Raw genomic sequence first — 17800 nt, 5'->3', positions numbered from 1 at the left:
TTATCACATCTAAAAGGAAATTTAAAAAAAACATATAATTACCTATATGGTAACTTATGCTCAGTCATTCATGATTCAATATATAATATTCACATATATTCTCTAATAGAGATCAACCAGTATTTCGGTTACTTTGGTATATTTCATCAATGAAAAAATATTCACTCAGTTATTCAACTATGTAGTTGTTCAGTCTATTCTTCCACAGATAATCAAGTGTGTCCAACAACAAATTCAACAAATTCGGGTTTCAAGTGGTCAGTATTGTCTATACTGTTGTGTTCAAATTAAAAACCATACTATGTAAACATTTAAAGAATTCAAACATGTTTTAGCCTAATGGAGGCGTTCGTGGCGGTGACATCATGGTTGTCGGTAGATTGCAAATGGCCATGTGGTTCATCAATTTCTGACAAGCTGTTCATAAGTAGTGATTTAAAAAAAAGAACTGTATATTCAGTGGGGAATGGCTACACGTCTACATAAGAATATTCATCTCAAAAGTTTGAGCCTACCCTTGTGGTTTGAAAAGTGGTCACCATGAAGGTGAATGGTCATAATTTCAACCCGGAGGATCGGGAAGAACAGGAGCTGAAAAACGTCTCAGTAGCCTGGGCCGTGACGTACTCTAGTGTTGGGAAAGTATAAATAGAGTGTGCTTTAGATAAGGAATAAGTAGAGTAAAAAAGTAATAAAGTAGGAGCAGAGTTAGATGTGCTTACCTTCTGAGTCCGGCCAAAGAGAATGACAAGTCTGCTCCCATGCTCGTGATCAGAGCAACGGGTGGCCGTAAAAATAGCTGCGTTTAACAATGACATCACCACGCAGTGGCGTATGGTGACGTCACTAATGTAAACAATGGGGAAATGTTATGTACGTGCGTTGCGGGTGCAACAAAGCTTACGAAGGTAAGATAAATATCATAATATTCTAGAGGGTAAATATGACGTCAAGGATAAGAAGTCATTGGATGAACCATCCAACCTGTACAAAAAATGTTTAAATTATATATAGCTATTGATCGCGGAAAAGTAAGAATTTGCTGTTACAGCGAAGAGACCTTAACCTTAGTATGAATTTTGAGAAGGACACTATAAAGCTTACGCTTTACGCTTCTAGCGGGCGGAAATGGTGCCAGTTTATGATCCCTGGTTTGAATTTAAGACAAAAGTTCTAGACGGGAATTAGGTAAGGGTAGTGTAGGTCAATCGGTAAATACTGAAAATGGTAGTGGGATTAAAAATTGGGTAATTAACCTTCATGTGGTTCTGTGAGGAATTTCTGATTAATGCGGGTGTATACCTAAAAAGCCCATCTGAACATCCAATTTGTGAGTCAACTCGCCTGTCAATAAGGCTTACATTCTTTTAGGCACTCTTTTTTTTTTTTTTTTTTTTTAAATTTATTTAATTTTTTTTTTAAGAAAGGGGAGAACTCCTATACATATTTAAACAATTCCTCGAGACATGTATTCAATTAATGGCTTATCGTTAAGAGCTCTTTAGAACAGATAATACCTGGTTGGTACTTATGTCATTGCATACAATGTTTCACATTTAAAGTCTGTCTCAATGCTAGGAGACTTACAGTCTAACCAGTAAAAGGGCCCCTTATGTCACATGGATCAATTGTGTAATTAGGTTTTTTTGGTAGGTAACTTACATACAGAGATTGCAGTGGTAGATGTGTGTATTGGACTTAACTACATCAAAACATGGAATATTTCATAGGAATGGACCCAAGTAAAAGTCTTCGTTTAGGCCTAATGGGGTCATGCATCCAATTTATGGATCCAGTATAGTTCTCTTTGTGCCAATCGTTTGGCTAAGTCTCCCCCTCCGCCCCCTCGGGGCTGCTCGAATCACCTCGTACAACCAGTCTTAATTGAGATATGTTATGTCCGTTTTCTTTAAAATGTCTGGCGACTGGGGATTTAATGTTGCCCGTTCGTATGTTGGATTTATGTTCAGTCCGTCTCTCCCGTGCTTTGCGAATGGTCTTACCCACGTAATACTTTCCACATGGACACTTTAATCCGTACATCACATTTTTACTTTCACAAGTGGCAAAGTCTTTTAGCATTATTTTCTTGCCGCTGTTGGGGTGTCTTATGTGGTCGCCCTTGATGAGGTTGGAGCAGTGTTGGCAATTGAGGCAGGCATGTGTTCCCGTCTTCTGTTTTCTGAATGTGGTTTGGGTTGGTTTCTTCATTCTCTCTGCCCTGATTAAGCTGTCTTTAAAGTTTTTGACCCTCTTATAGGCCAGCATTGGCGGGCCAGGGAATAGTCTGTTCAGATTTGGGTCTGATTTATCAGATCCCAGTTATTGTTGATTATTCTTTTAACTTGAAAACTTTGGCTGCAATATTTTAAGGTATGGATGAGTCTCGTTGTGTCTTTCCTGGGTTTATCCTGTAGTAAATCTTCTCTGGTTATAGAGTTCGTACATACTAATGCTGTGTCAATTATTTCTATTGGAAATCCTCTTTTCTTAAATCTCTTTCATAATTTCCTGTTCTGTTTGTAATTCTGTGGGATCAGATGTGATTTTTTTTCAACCGGAGAAATTGAGAAAAAAGCAGATTGTCTTTCAGATGAAGTGGATGGAAGCTTCCAAAATGTAGGACACTATTAACATCCGTTGGCTTTCTGTAGATTCTCGTATAGAATTCTGTATTTCTTCTTTCAACTTGTACGTCCAGAAAGTGTACTCCAGGTTTTCCAATTTCTAATGTGAAGGTAATGTTCTCATGGCAGTTGTTTATGTAGGAAAGGAATTCTTGTAATTCTTCAGTCGTACCTTGCCAGATGCCGAAGATATCGTCTATGAAACGTTTCCAGAATTTGATTTTGCTTTTCCATGGTTCTTTATCCAAAATGTGGTGGTGTTCAAAGTGAAACAAAGATATTGGCATAGGACGGGGATACCGAGGAGCCCATGGATGTACCTGATATTTGGAGATAGTATTTGCTGTTAAATCTGAAGTAATTGTTGTACAGGATGATCCTAATCAGTTCTATTGCAAAGACTTTGTTGATGAGTGTTGTATTTTGCCTGAGAAGAAACCATTCCAGGGCTTCTATTCCTGCTTGATGGGGTATTGATGTGTATAAACTATTCACATCCAGTGTGAATAGTGTTAGATGTGTCATAAATGTGGAATACGTCGTCGGAATATCCCATCGGAAGAAAGTTACCAGGTAAGAGAAAGTAACTTGTTCTTTTCTATGAGGCAAAGGTGACTGCAATGAATAGCAGTTCTGTACACTTGACTGGCAAAATTGAGTTTCAAACCTAGTTGACTTTTTCAAATTAGATTTAGAAAGTAGGTGCTATTTACAGTAGTTGGTTGCCAAGGTCTGTCTGCAGAGCCTCTGCAGCAGCATGAAGCAGTGGCACCATCTGATTAAAATGTAAATTGCGGTTGGTGTGTTGCAGTTGCTGAATCAGTTGTCAAACCTCAACCTTGGGCCCTCTAGATGTTTTGGCTCATCTCATCAACCCCAGCCAGCATTGTCTGTGATGATAGATCATGGAATTTGTAGGCCAAAACTCAAGGAGGGCCTCATGTTGCCCACCCGAGCTATAGGATCCATGAGTGGTACTTTGTAGTTCAATAATTGCCATATAGCATATTAAGTAGATAATGCTGGGATGTGCGAGTCTTACTCCCCCTCCAGTACCTCTTCCTGCTCCTGGTAAAATGAACCTTGATTCAAATGCAACCAAGGCAAAGGGGTTTATTTTGTGCTAGTTTTAGATTTGGCTTAAAATTGCCTCAACAGAATTGGTTACATTTCACACAGATAACCACATTGTGCTGGTTTGCAAGAGACCATGAAATGGTGGACATATCTAGTAAACGTTTAATTTTTTTGGGGTGGGGGTTCCACCCTAGTCAATGTCGCCAATATGCTGAATCTTGGTAAAGGAAAAAACATTTTAGATTTAAATGTGTTGCTCTAAAGTTAAAAAATCTCGACTTTTTTTGGTTCTGTTGTGGAATTGTATGCTTCAACTGCAAATGATCACTCCTATTTCTCATTTCAGTTATTTGGTCTGATGGATAGCGCAGCCTCAAAACCTTGTGATGAAGATCAAGAAGAGAAGTCCAAGGTAGGTTTTCCATAGTTTTGTAAAATATTCACCAATGAAATTCAATGGCCAGTTATATGTACTCCTATTTTGCCCTACCTATCCTATGTGATCTAGTCTGAGGATGGGACCTGAGCATGATGCGTAGCAGTGATTAAGAAATGTTGCACTGGGTGCATGTACAGCCAACCCTTCCACCCTTGCCCATTTGCTGTGTCTTTGTTTGGGAATGTGCAGGAGCCCCCACACAGGATCATGCTCTTAATTTTTCTTCCCTCACATCTGCACAGCGTCTCATTTATTTATTTATTTTAAATGCTGCGTTTCTTGCAGCAAGCCAAACCAGGAATCCGATCTGCACACCCTGCGCTTGCAGTAGAAAAGGTCTGAATTTCTGGCCTGACCCTGCATTGGTACTAACTTTTCCAAAGGGCTCTCCTTGAGCTACAAGAAACTTTTGTAATCCACTGAAAACATTTGTAACTTTTTTTTGTTCATTCACCCTGTCAAAGTGAAGACTTTTCAACAACTTGTATGATTGGGAAGAGTTCCCTTATTCCTTTTAGCTTTCCGGAAGGTAATGGATTCGGCAGCTGAGGCTTGTCAGGCCAGATCCTAGGAGCAACCTCCGGTTGGGGCCACTCATTCGGCCTTCTTTCCGCTGTCCAATGTGCCTAGTTTTCCACCTGCTGTGATTTTTCCCAGATGGTCATCAGTCCTCATGGGCCTATTGCTGCACCTGCACTGTGAAAATCTGGTGCTGCTTCTCTACCACACTGCAGCAGATTTAATTTTCAGGAAGGGCACCACTACAGATGAAGCCCAACTACCCCATGCATCTCCCATTACTGGATGCTGCTACACACTTATCAGGAGACAAGAGTTTTTCTCAATGTTTGTGTGCTTTGCACAAAGATGCAGTTGAGGCTCATTTAGACCCATCCAAGTATAAAAGGTCCAGGATCCCATTGGCAGTGGGCAAGGTGTATTTTTTGACAGCAATACATCACTAGGTTCTAATTACTCCGTACTTGACTGAAGGCTCAATAGTGATGAGCCCACCTTGATTCTCACATTTTTCTGCAGATGCTGGATTGCATTTCAACTAAGCTGATTCAGTGTTGACCCCAACCAATGGCATGGTTTTGTGGAACCCACCCAGTCTCCCCATATTTTCCACTACCAAAGCAGTTACTTGGCCTGCCAAAGTATATCTTCAGCACATACTCCGGCATTACCACCAAGGCCAAGCCTTTCAAGTGTTGACATAGGCTCATTATGATGGTTTTAGTTTTAAACAGAAGGTTAGGCAAATTGGCTCCTCCCAGGAGATCATTTATCAAGTATCTTCATGCAGAAGTTATTCCTACACTTCCGCTAATGGCCATTCTTCCTCTGCTAACTCTTCCATTGATGCCTCGGTTTCCATCTTTGCCACCTGTGCGTGTCGATAGCCATCACCCCAGCTGATTTATTTGCATGAGACCTTCTCCGCCCCCGCTACCCACTCATCAAATGCCAAAGTGGTCTTCACGGAGATGACACTAAAGAGGATGAGGATTTAACACCTATTCAAAGCATTCAAGCGCATAAAATTCCTGGACCTGCAAACATCCTGCCCAGAACGAACTATCCAGGTGTTCAGCCTTCCGCAGGCCCACTCCACCCGCCCATAACTATTCTGCGCTTTCCCCCTATGAGTAGCAATCTTGATGCATCCCCTTTGTGTAGAGCGCCATTGCTTTGCAGTTAATTTACTCTTTATTAATCCCATATATAAAATGTTCCCTTCATGGAAACCAGGGAGAAGTGGCATCCCCCTTCATCCCCATGCCTTAAGAGGCAAGGAAATTGGGGTCACCCCACAATCAACAGAAACAAGCTAAAAACCGGATACCAAATGCAGAACTGCTGTAAAAGAGAAACTGGAGATTTTGTTCAGATGGGCTACTTGGCAGCCTCTTAAACCTTAAGTTAAGTTGGACATTTGCAATAGCATTTCCTTCTTGCAGCGTGTTCAGTCAGACCGGAGTCCGTCTTCCAGCTTCATTGTGCTCTACAAGTGCTCCTTTCCTGGCAGAGCCTCGGCAGAGTGAGGTTGAGTGTTCATTGTGGGCCGAGGATGCCGGATACTGCGGAGTGTGTTCCCCGCCTGCCGGAATGCAGCTTCCACCCCCTGTGGGCACAAGACTCAAATTAGAGATGTCACTCTGCCCTCCCTCACCTGAAATTACAAAACTACTATCACGATCAACGGGACACTGGTATGCATGGAGAGAATGCACAAGTAAGTGGGAGGGTCCCCATGGAAGGTTTGTGTGCACCGTTTGATAAAACATCATTTATGCATCCTGGTCCCCCACATACTGACTTGCGCATGCCAACTGCTGACTATACAAACATAAATGATGTGTTCCAACAAGAGTTCGACTGCACACATTTAGTTGTAATACACGCTTTTTGCAAAATGTATTTAAACGCATACCTAGTGCGAATGCGCTGGTTTCTGCCCAAACATTTGGTGTGATTGAGCTGAATGGTACTGCAGTTTCGGCTAATGCCATTTGCGGGAGGAAAAAGTATGAACTGTGTCGTGATTCCCAAAAAATTCCTCAACTGGCTTCTGTTTTGAGCAATGCGCCACTCCCACAATTACGTGTTTTTGGCATGGCATGTAGCAGAACGGCACAAGATTAATGCCAATCTAGTTAACGTCTGTAAGGCACTGGGGTGCGCTGCGACAAGCCAGGAAGTTAACACAGCTGTTGTTGGGGGTTTGTCCTCAACCCCCTAGCGATGCCCGTAAGCCCTCAGCTGCACAGACTCACACCACACACGTCTGTCCTGCTCGGGCTTCCCGGTCGCACCCCCTCGGCCGGGAACGCCCCCTTTATTTATACTGCACGCAGCGGCGCACAACGTCACGCCGCCGCGTGCGCGTCCCTTCAAGGGGCAGCGCCACAGCTGATGTTGTACTGCAAGACCACGAGGCGTGGTCAGTGGTTAAAATCAAACCTGTCCCTATGCTTTGTTCAAAGAGTGGGGACTGCAACTTTGAAGCCTGCCTTATAAAAATGGAATGCAGGTCTAGATTGCAAGACCCATTTGATATGGGAATATTGGTTGACATCGCTGATACATCAGTATCCCCTGTACCTGACGAGATGGTCAAAATTAATGCCAAGATGAGCAAATAAATGCGATCAGCCGTCAACGGCAGGAGCCCTAATAAACGGTGCGTCTCCTTGGCAGTTGCTGATAAACTCCTAAAAGATCTGACCCTGAATGAAAAAATAAATCTCTCTAGTTCACTGGAGATCAGATCCTGTATCCCTCAGAAGGACGCGATGAAACTATACACTTGAAGTGCAGCTGAGGAACTCTATACCTTGAGATGAAAGCATAAATGCTTACAGTCCACATACAGGGAAACACTCCTATAAACGTAGGAGAGTTGACTCAAGCCCAGCGCCCGAGTTATTCTGTTCCCAAAGGCAAGCACATATGGCCTAAGTAAAAGATGCAACGAAAAACCTCAAAAATGGTACAGAACCCAAGAGTAAAGTCCAACATCCCCCTAGGAATGAGTCTTCTTATGACTCTTCATCGGATTCCTCCATTGTGGAACATGCTTTTCCAAAAATAAGGAGATCTGCACCAACTTGGGGGTTGTTAGGGAGAATTCTCATCTATGGCTAATTTCCCTCACCTAGTGAGTCCCCCAGCAGCTTTGCTGGACTTCTGGAGTTTATTTTTTTCCACTTGGTAAGAGTGGGAGATTTTTCCCCCACTCTTACTTGTGTTTTGCTATGTGTTTATACCTGTTCATGTGATTGTGGACTCTGAAGTACACCACTTCAGTAGCCCCCTTCTTTTTGTGTCACACAGCACCTTCAGTGCTGTGGCCCACGGTTGTCTTTGAGACTTCCCTCAACTCCATTTCTGAGGTGACCGCCGTCCCCCAGAAAAGGGTAAAGTTACCATTAACTTAACTTAGTCAATCTACCACAGATCCAGTACACCCTATCTTCCATGGAGTACTGGAAAGGGTTAATTTGTATCCCTTTTTATCTGTACCTCCTAGAGCATTGTTTCGCTCTTTTAACATTTAGACTTGGCTGGTGGCAGTGGTATCTACCCTAACTTTTCTACCGCGATTATATTAAACGTGGTACTGTTCTTGGCTATTATATTAGCCTCTAACATAAACCCGCTTGACCAAATCGTCTTTCTTTTGGCTCCGGTTGGGTTTATTCATCATTTCTTTTTGTTAAAGTCCTTCTTGTGTCTTACTTTGCGCGGCAAACTAGGTTCGCCACCTTTGTTCACTGTATTTTGGCGGGCTTCTGCTCAGAAGCCCTCTAGGCGCCTGCCTGGGTGTCTAGGTGGGCTGAATGTGAGGGAGGGGTGTAGTCACCCCCTGCACAGGGTATCCTGAGCCACAGTAATTGTGGTACCTTTGTGTAATCTCTGCTACTGCTCATATACTCTTGAGATAAGCCTGGCTGCTCTGCCACTGCTACCACTCTGACATAGTACAGGCTTGTACCAAAGGTAAAACTTGTATTGCCACCTGTAGTCTTAATTGTGTGTAGTGGTCTGTAAAGAGGAGCAGACACGGTGAGTTTCTGATAAACTTGAAGTTTATTGGTGCGGGCCCGCAGGAAAGTCCTCCCACAGCCACACCGCCAACCAACACTGTCACGCGAGCCAAGCTCTCATGAAGGTAAACAAAGAACATGACTCGCGCGACACAGCGTTCTGAAATACATAATCACTACATATCTCTCTCCTTAAGGAAACAGCAAATATATGATAAAGAACAATTGAAACAAAATAGCAATAAATGACCATAGATAAAGAAAAATTAAAGCAAAACAACAACATAACATTTCAAATTAAACAACACCATAACCCTACAATCAACACCAGAAGATGCGACTCCCAGAGAAAAAACTTCCAATAAATTTAAGACACATAGTCTTTCATCCAGACAGGCTTGGATCTGGACTTCTGATAACAACCCAAACTGTTTTGAACACTCATCCTCCTTCCTCCTTACCACATCTTCACTGTCCTGGCCTCCTGCTTCCATACCACTTCTCACTCCATGTGCTCTGGCAATCTTCCCTTTCGACCATACTTCTCCTCCCTCCAGGATGACTACCCCTTTCCTAGCAGCAGAAATTCTGCGAGGGCCTATGTACTTGCTGTCCAAACATTTGTTGACCAATCTAGGATTCCTCACATACACCAACTCTCCCACTTTCCACTCGCAATCTTTTACCTTCTCACGAGAATCAAAAATAGACTTATTCTTGTCCTGGCTCTCCTTGACATATTTCATGATTTGCTCTCTGTCCACCTGAACCACCTTGGCCATGCCCAGCCATCCCAGACACAGCTTTGTTCCTGGCTCCCTACCTTTGAGAGATGCAAAAGGTGAAATCTTAGTCACTGAGTGTGGCGTGGTCACATAGTTCCACGTCATGAATTTCAACATCTCTCTGCATGGCTGTTTCACCCTCATGGCCAACTGCAAACCTCCCTTCAAAAAACGATTAATTCTCTCCACCAGGCCGTTGGCCCTGGGGTGGTACAGTGCTGTCTTGTCATACTTAATTCCATAGCTGCTGAGAAATGTTTTCATTCCCAATGAGACAAACTGAACCCCATTATCCGAAACAAGTTCAGTGGGCACACCTTCTCTAAAGAAAATGTTCTCTAAAAATGCAATAAGTTCCTTAGCTGTGACCTCTCTTACCGCTTCCCATTCAATCCATTTCGTGTGAAAATCCACCAGCACAAACAAAAACCTCAATCCATCTCCCAAACCCATAATGGGTCCCATAATATCCACAGCAACTTTAGACCATGGTTGCTCTGGCACCGTGTTGGGAACCATACATCGTCCTCTCCTCAGTTTGCCCTAATTTATGTTCAACTCCTCCTTGACTTCCCACCATATGTCAAATCTCCTATCCAAACTACTCTTATGGGGCCATCCCTTCACGGTCCATTCTTTTATGAACTTGAGCTCTTCATCCGAATCTTCCCCCTGCAACCAGTTCTCTTGAGCAACTGCCTCATTAACTTCAGCTACCACCGACTCTTCTACTGTCTCATCCTCCACCATCTCAGTTTGACTTAAAGCCAATCTAGACAGGCAGTCTGCTACGTTTTTCTTCCCAGGCAAAAAACTCTGGTCAAAATTATACCCTTGAAGACCTAATCCCCACCTGCTTATCCTAGGCGAGCCCAGAGCCCACCTCCCACTCTGGAACAACTGCACTAATGGCTTATGATCAGAGCGAACTACAAATCGTCTGCCCCACAAGAAAAATTTAAAGTGCATAACGGCCCAGAACATGGCTAGTGTCTCTCTCTCGATCACTGAATATTTGGACTCCGCTACTCTCAATGCTATTGAAGCAATGGCAATAACTCTCTCCTTATTCTCCTTATCCAATTGTATCAACGTGGCCCCCAACCCCATCAGACTAGCATCTACAACCAGAACTGTTTTGTCCATGGGATTAAACGTTCCAATAGTCGGTGCTTTACTGATTGCTTCCTTGATACTTTCAAAAGCCGTATCACACTCCGGAGACCACTCAAACTTTGACCCTTTTTTGAGTATCATTCTTATGGGAGCCGACACCACAGCAAATTCCTTGACAAATCTGTGGTAATATTCCGCAAGGCCTAAAAAAGTCCTAAAGTCCTCACTTGGTCTTTGTCACTCGGCAGAGGAGCTTTTATCACTGCTTTCAGTCTCGCACCCAATTCATCGATCTCATGTCCCAGATACTCCACTTTCTCCACCGCAATCTTACACTTGTCCCTCCTCACAGTCATACCAACCTTTGACAATCTACCCAAAACCTGTCTCAAAACCTCATGTTCAGACTTTGAACTCGCAAACACAAGCATATCATCCTGGAACACCACAATGTTCTTCACACCCTCCATAACCTTGTCCATCACCCTTTGAAACACGGCCGCTGCTGAGGCAAGGCCGAATGGCATCCTCCGATACTTAAAAGTTCCAAAAATCGAAATGAACGCTGTCAAATGCTGGCACTCCTCCTTCAAGGGAATTTGATTAGCCTGAGAAAGGTCAATCACGGAGAATACTCTGGCCTTATCGAGAGTCGATAACTTGTCACTGATTATCGGCAACGGGTGCCTGTCCACAAGGATGTTCCTGTTGATGTCTCTCATGTCAACACAAAGTCTTAGATCACCATTTGCCTTTGCTGCTACGACTGGTGATAGCCATTCTGAACTCTCACTTTCTTCAATAATTCCTTTCTGCAATAAAGACTCAATTTCAGTCTTTAGTCTCTCTCTCAGATCTTGAGGTATCGGCCTCACTTTATGCACTTTGGGGACTGTTCCTGCTTTCAATTGAATCTCATGTTCAAAACTTCTAACCATCCCCAATTCTCTTTTAAAAACTGTCAAACTCTTCTTCCCACTTGTCAAGAATCTCGGCTACAGAAACTGGATCTTCGGCACTTGCTTGTATCCTGATCCCAAGTTTGCGCTGTTCTTCCCAGCCTAACAAAGACGAGCCTTCCTGTGTGACACATACCTCTGACTCACAACTCCTGCCTTTATACTTAATAACAGTTTGGAATTTGCCCAAAACGTCTATTTTGACATTGCCATAGGCATATGGCTCTATGCTGTGTTCCTTCAGTTCACCCGCACTTCTCTGTAAACAAACTTCATATGTCTTCCTTGATATCAGAGTCCATGGAGAGCAACTATCCACTTTCAAAGTTACTACCCTACCCTTCCATTCATCATAAATACATCGGTCGGTGCACTGCGCTTGTTGGACACTTCTGAAACCTCGAGTACATGTTTGGCCTGAGGTAGTTGAACAACATCTGCATTTTCTTCCTGCTCCGAGACCCTTGCACCTGACCCAATGTATTGCACTTGCCCTGACTCTCTACACACTATGGCGAAATGTCCATTCTTTTTGCACTTCAAGCAGAAAATGTTCTTTGCAGGACAAAATGCGCTTGCAGAGATGTGGCGATTGCTACCACATTTGTAGCATTTGACTTCTTTACTCAAATTCATTTTCTTGAATGCTCTCACAGCCGCTACCTCGCCCTCTTGTTCATCACTCTTCATTGTAGACCTGTATTTGTGGGTCTGTTCCATGCCTCGGGCAACCTCAATTGCTACCTCAAGTGACACGTCTTTGGTCAACCTCCTCTCCTGTATCTTCATGTTAGTACAACGTACTAACTGATCCCATATTAGTGAGTCGGTCAGCACTCCGAATTCACAAGTGTGACTTAAGGATCTTAACGCTGCCACAAAGTTTTCCACTGGTTCCTGTGGTTCTTGAACTCTCTGAAAGAATTTGTGTCTTTCAAATGTTGTGGTGTTCTTCGCCTCAAAGTGAATTTCTAGTTTTCTCTCAGCAATAGTATACTGGTCCACATCCCCTTGACCCTCTAGTGGGGGCTGAGTCAATCCATCATAGACACTACGACCCTCAGTGCCCAGATTGTGCAAGAGAATCGCTTCTTTCCTTCCCGCAGCAAATTTATCGCCCCCAATTGCCACCAGGTAGGTATCAAACATTTTCTTCCACCTGTCCCACCTTATGGGTGGTGCTCCTGGCTCAGATAAAAAGGGCGGAGGCAGGGCCATGCTGGCTGCAGCCATTATAGATTAGCACTGTCCTGCCAAGACCAGCTGTAATGTTCCTAATACTGCTTGAAGCGTCCCCCTTTAAAATGAACACGTGTCAACTTCTTTCAATTCCTCTTGGCAACAAGAGATGGAACCCAGTTTTGCAACTTCTAACAGTGTGATGTTACCTTGCTTGAATTTTCCAGGCACAAAACGTTCAGCTGCACACTAGCAGTCCTTTTTATTTCCCTTCAGGCTGGGCTTGTTTATGTGAAGGCTGTCGTTGGTTTGTGGGCGGTTCAGGAAACGGGGCTGTGGCCACGCCCAAAATGAATGCCCTCCCTCCCCCTCCCACGTCCACTTTTCACTGCCTCCCAGTGCCCCTGCTCACCTCGTATGCTGAATTGAGACAAAGTAGCTGGAGGACGTTGTCGCTCCCTTCGCTGCCTTCTCCGGAGCGATTGGCCGCCGACTGGAAGAGTTCCCCTGCAACGCCCTACTATGCCGTCAAGTTTGGGGATACAGACTATTCCTGTAAGCGACGGTGAGGCGCTCCGCCGCGCAGCCTCTAGCCGTGCGGGCCCGCCACACGTGTCCTCGTCGCCAATGTAAAGAGGAGCCGACACGGTGAGTTTCTGATAAACTTGAAGTTTATTGGTGTGGGCCCGCAGGCAAGTCCTCCCACAGCCACACCGCCAACCGACACTGTCATGCGAGCCAAGCTCTCATGGAGGTAAACCAAGAGCATGACTCGCGCGACACAGCGTTCTGAAATACATAATCACTACATGGTCCCTAAGGGCACTGCGCAGGATTCTGCCTAACAGGGGTTCATGAAAACACAATGTTATAAAAGAAATGGCTGACAAACTTTACCAAGAGATTGACTCAAAAATGTCAGCCATGACCATTTCTGTCACACCATTCCTAAAGATGTATGAACAAGTACATGATCATGCCAGTGACCATAACACATTAATAGCTTTCATGAACTCCAAAATGATAAACATTGAGACAGGACTAAACTATGTGAAAACACATATTCTTAATGATAGTGAGAAACTTGAAATGTCTGCAAACATGTTAAAAGACCAACTATAAAATAACAGTGAGGACAGAAGACTGTTAGCTGAAGTCGCCAGAGAAGCCATGGGTATTCTAAAAAGAGAGCCGAGGGAGCGAAATTGCTGTTGTGCAAAATCTGGTGGGGTCAATTCTGTTACCCCCCCCCAATTAATTACACCCATGTGGCGACGCAATGAGTCTTCCATGAGTTGCTGCGGCAATAAAATCTCTCAACAAAACATTGCAATCAACGTTGGCTTTAACGAGCCAGACTCAATTGGAGCCTGTGAACAAGCACTGTAATGAGCAGCTAAACAATTGTAGCCCAAAGAAACACAGGAAAAAATGAACCTCACGACAAAGACTACCGAGTTACAGGAATTGGATACACGACCTACCACTTCCGCACCCTGGATTGGTGGCAACTCTATCATCAATGATGACTTTGACAAAGCTTCTAACACAAATAATTGCAACAAAACATATGCAATATTTAAAGGAACCTCCAATACAAGGGAAAAAAACTAACGAAAGCCAAAAAGAAGACAAAAGAATCTACCTAAAGTCAAGTATCAGAAGAGCAATAGTTCACATTTTTGAGAAATATAAAATCTCTAAATGTCACACGATTCAATCATCCACCCTACAAAATCCAGTGGAGCAAGTGGCAGTTGTTGCTCCCTCTGACTTGACCAAAACTAAAGTATCAAAAAGCACCGTGTTGCAGTGCCCAACTGATCTCCAGTGAAGCTCAAATTTTGGCTGAGACGTTAAATCTTTCCACCTATGACACGGAGTTGGATGATGAGCCTGTGGATGACTCGCTTAATCAAGATGAAAGGAGAATCATTTGCATCCTATCAGACGATGAAATGGATAATCAAGATAATGCTCTCCCATTCGAAACGGTCTGTGTTGCAAACGAGAGTCTGTACAATCACGACACCCGATTCAAAGGCATCAAATAAAAACAGGGCTGCTAAAGGAGTCCCCATGCAATATACCTTTGGCACCATAAACAAAAGAAGAGAGATGTGAATCAAAGAAAATCAACTTGATGGAAACCCTCGTACCAAAACAAAAAGGAACTGTTCTGCCAGTCTCCATGGCTGATTCAGGAGAAAGATCTAACTCCAACCATCAGCATGGAGATAATAAGCACGCTGCTGTGTGAAAAGATGCTAATGAGGATGATTGGCGGACTGACAAACGCAAGGCTCCGAGTGCGATTGGTAGCAGCTCCAATAACAAAAAATAGAAATCATTGCTTGCTACTGGAGCGCATGACCCTAACGCCCGATGGTTTAATTCTAAATGGAAAAAAAGTGCTGCTTCTTCATTATTTCCCATACCTCCGATGGATTTCTTCCAATTTTAAAAACAGTGGAATTTATTGATAATACATATCGAGTCCTCTTGCATCTTAAGTTAATGGAGGTGAGTGTTGCGATGCTTAACGCATTGCCTGACATATACTCCCTAGGATTCGACGTGTTCTTTTTTTGTCACATTAACACAGAAGAAAAAAAAAAATTTTCCCGCCAGAAAAAAAATGAATGAGCTGAAAGTACTTCTGCAGAAGGAACTGCACCTATAGAGACTACTTGCTCCAATGGTTCCTCTAAAAAAAAAAAAAAAAAAAAAAAGTTTCAAAAAAATGGTATACCAAATAGAGCGTCCACTTTCAGCAGGATGTACCATCCAATACACAAGAGCAAATCAAAATCACTATTGGATGCAACAACAAAAATAGAAAATTCAGTGGGGACACACAATAAAAAAAAAATGAACGCGATGCAAACGACCCGTGGAGTTGGCTTGCAGGAACTCTGAATTGTAATAAACACAGCTAATGCCACGCGAGTGGTACCGGCCCTCCGATGTTGATGGGCTCATGGAACACCAGAGGATGTGCCCATCTGATACATAATATATCGCAAACACTACAATCCCTGGACATTTTGTGCTTACAGGAAACATGGCTGTACACACTCCCGTGTGGTGTTGGGTATGAAATTGCAATCTATCCTGCAATCAAACAGAAAAAGGGTTGTCTGATGGCTGGCCTAACGTTAATCAAGAAAACAAAGTGGGTGTCGGATTATGGTTTTGAAGAATTACTCGTCATACATAAGTCTCCATTGCATTCCCAATAAACTCAGGTCACCCCCTCGAAAAATTATACATTGTCACATTATATTGGCAACACCGTGCAGTGGGTGGTTTGCCTTTTGTCGATCAAATATGCAACATTATTGATGACATAATATCTACTGAATTGAATTGCAATGTAATCTTATGCAGCGACTTGAACATGGAGTGTGTTGAGTTAGACCCAGTCAGGAAAAATAAAGGAAGGAAAACACTAATTCAAACCAAGACCATATGGATGCAAGAAATCAAAAGTTGATCCCTGCACATATTCAATGGTAATGTGCGTTTTGACATCCCGCCATGGGCAACATGGAGCTGTGGCCCTCATTCAATTCTTGACTATTTCTTTGCATCTGAAAATATGGCCCAGAACGTTGTAAATCTGCAGATTATCAACATGCCCCAGAGCAACCACAATCTCGTAGAAATGAGCTTTTGGAGATTTACATGTGATGCCACTGATATCTGGAAACAAAGTGGTAGTGTAGTCCCAGGCCGAAACCGACTAAAACTTAATCCAAGTAAGATCTGTAACACCACGCAAATATTAGCAACCGCATCACATGCAGACGACAGCAATAATAGAGTATTGTCCTTTGCTTGAACTCTAGTCAGAAAAGTGACAAGGATTGAAAAATCTGGGGTTTAAGCGAAAGCATGCTTTTGATGTGGAAATTGTCAAAAAGAAGCAAGAACTCTGAAAAACCGTCGGAATTCTCATGAGTTCTAGTTGCCCTAATCGCTTCGTTGAACCATCTAAAACGGAAATCACCCGCGATGTGCCCAACTAATCACCCCTGACACCAAAGTGACATTGCCCAACTGGAGATACCAGGAGCGGAAGCTACAGCCCCAGACATTGAAGCGCTTGCCCCAACTGAGGTTATAAGTAACACAAAGCACGTTTAGGAAGTTATTTGTTAATGGTTGTTTGTTAATCAAACGTAGGCATGTGATATGGAAACTTAAATGCATGACTGTAACTACACAAGTGCCAATAAAAACATTTAAAAATAAAATAAATCGCTTTGTTGAGAAACTTATTGCCAAAATGAAATATAAAAACAGAATAATCTCCCATAAGGTGATAATGGAGCAACGCTATGCAGAACAGATTCTGGATTCCATTGCTCGTAAAAACTTGCTAGACATTTGGGCTATAATTAACACGGTGGCCTTGCAACAATCGATTTCATGTAACATGGTATCAGAGGTTCAGTGGTCCTTGCATTTCACCAATCTGTTCAAGAAAAACAGTACCACTAAAGATCCAGAATTTCCCAAGCTACAACATTGGGACATTGTAATTAGTGATGTAGACCTTTTGAGTAACATCAAGCAAATTAGCGCCTCGCAGGCCCCTTGCCCTGATGGGCTAACTAACAATGTTGAAACAACATCGGGCGGAATGGGCAAAATTCTGCTATACACTGTTCAAAAACATCCTTAAAGAACGAGTGATACCAGCAACATGGAAAAGGGCTTTTGTTGTACCTGTTTTTAAAAAGGGCATAAGAACAGACCCCAAAAATTACAGACCAATTGCATTATTGTTTTACAAAGGTAGCGGGCGCCCCTCTCTCGCAAGAACAGACATGATAACCTGTTCAGTGGTTATTAACCACTTGAGAGTTCGCAGCCACTGCTTTTACTCACTGTGCCTTTCACAGATGGGAAATATCCATTTGCATATCAGTCTTTGTCCTGCCCAGGGGCAGTCCAGCACCGAAATACAATGGCAATTCCAATCTGAACGAGAGTACCACCAGCAACCCCATACACGTGTTTCACCCTTGTTGGGGATCATCAGTGAGGTGAAGCTGAT

General features: G+C 43.2%; 1 protein-coding gene across 3 annotated transcripts in view; it reads left to right on the top strand.

Moving 5' to 3' along the window:
- PAPOLG (poly(A) polymerase gamma) overlaps positions 1 to 17800 on the top strand; it is a 1009150-nt gene that overhangs the window by 931478 nt on the left and 59872 nt on the right. For all 3 annotated transcript variants that reach the window (XM_069608036.1, XM_069608034.1, XM_069608035.1), the window contains exon 20: positions 4051 to 4116. In XM_069608036.1, coding sequence (XP_069464137.1) covers positions 4051 to 4116 — 66 coding nt within the window. The remainder of the gene's footprint in view (positions 1 to 4050; positions 4117 to 17800) is intronic.

This window comes from Ambystoma mexicanum, chromosome 4q, assembly GCF_040938575.1.
Source record: "Ambystoma mexicanum isolate Mex_15411 chromosome 4q, UKY_AmexF1_1, whole genome shotgun sequence".
NCBI lineage: Eukaryota > Metazoa > Chordata > Amphibia > Caudata > Ambystomatidae > Ambystoma > Ambystoma mexicanum.
This window is presented reverse-complemented; position numbering and strand designations above follow the sequence as displayed.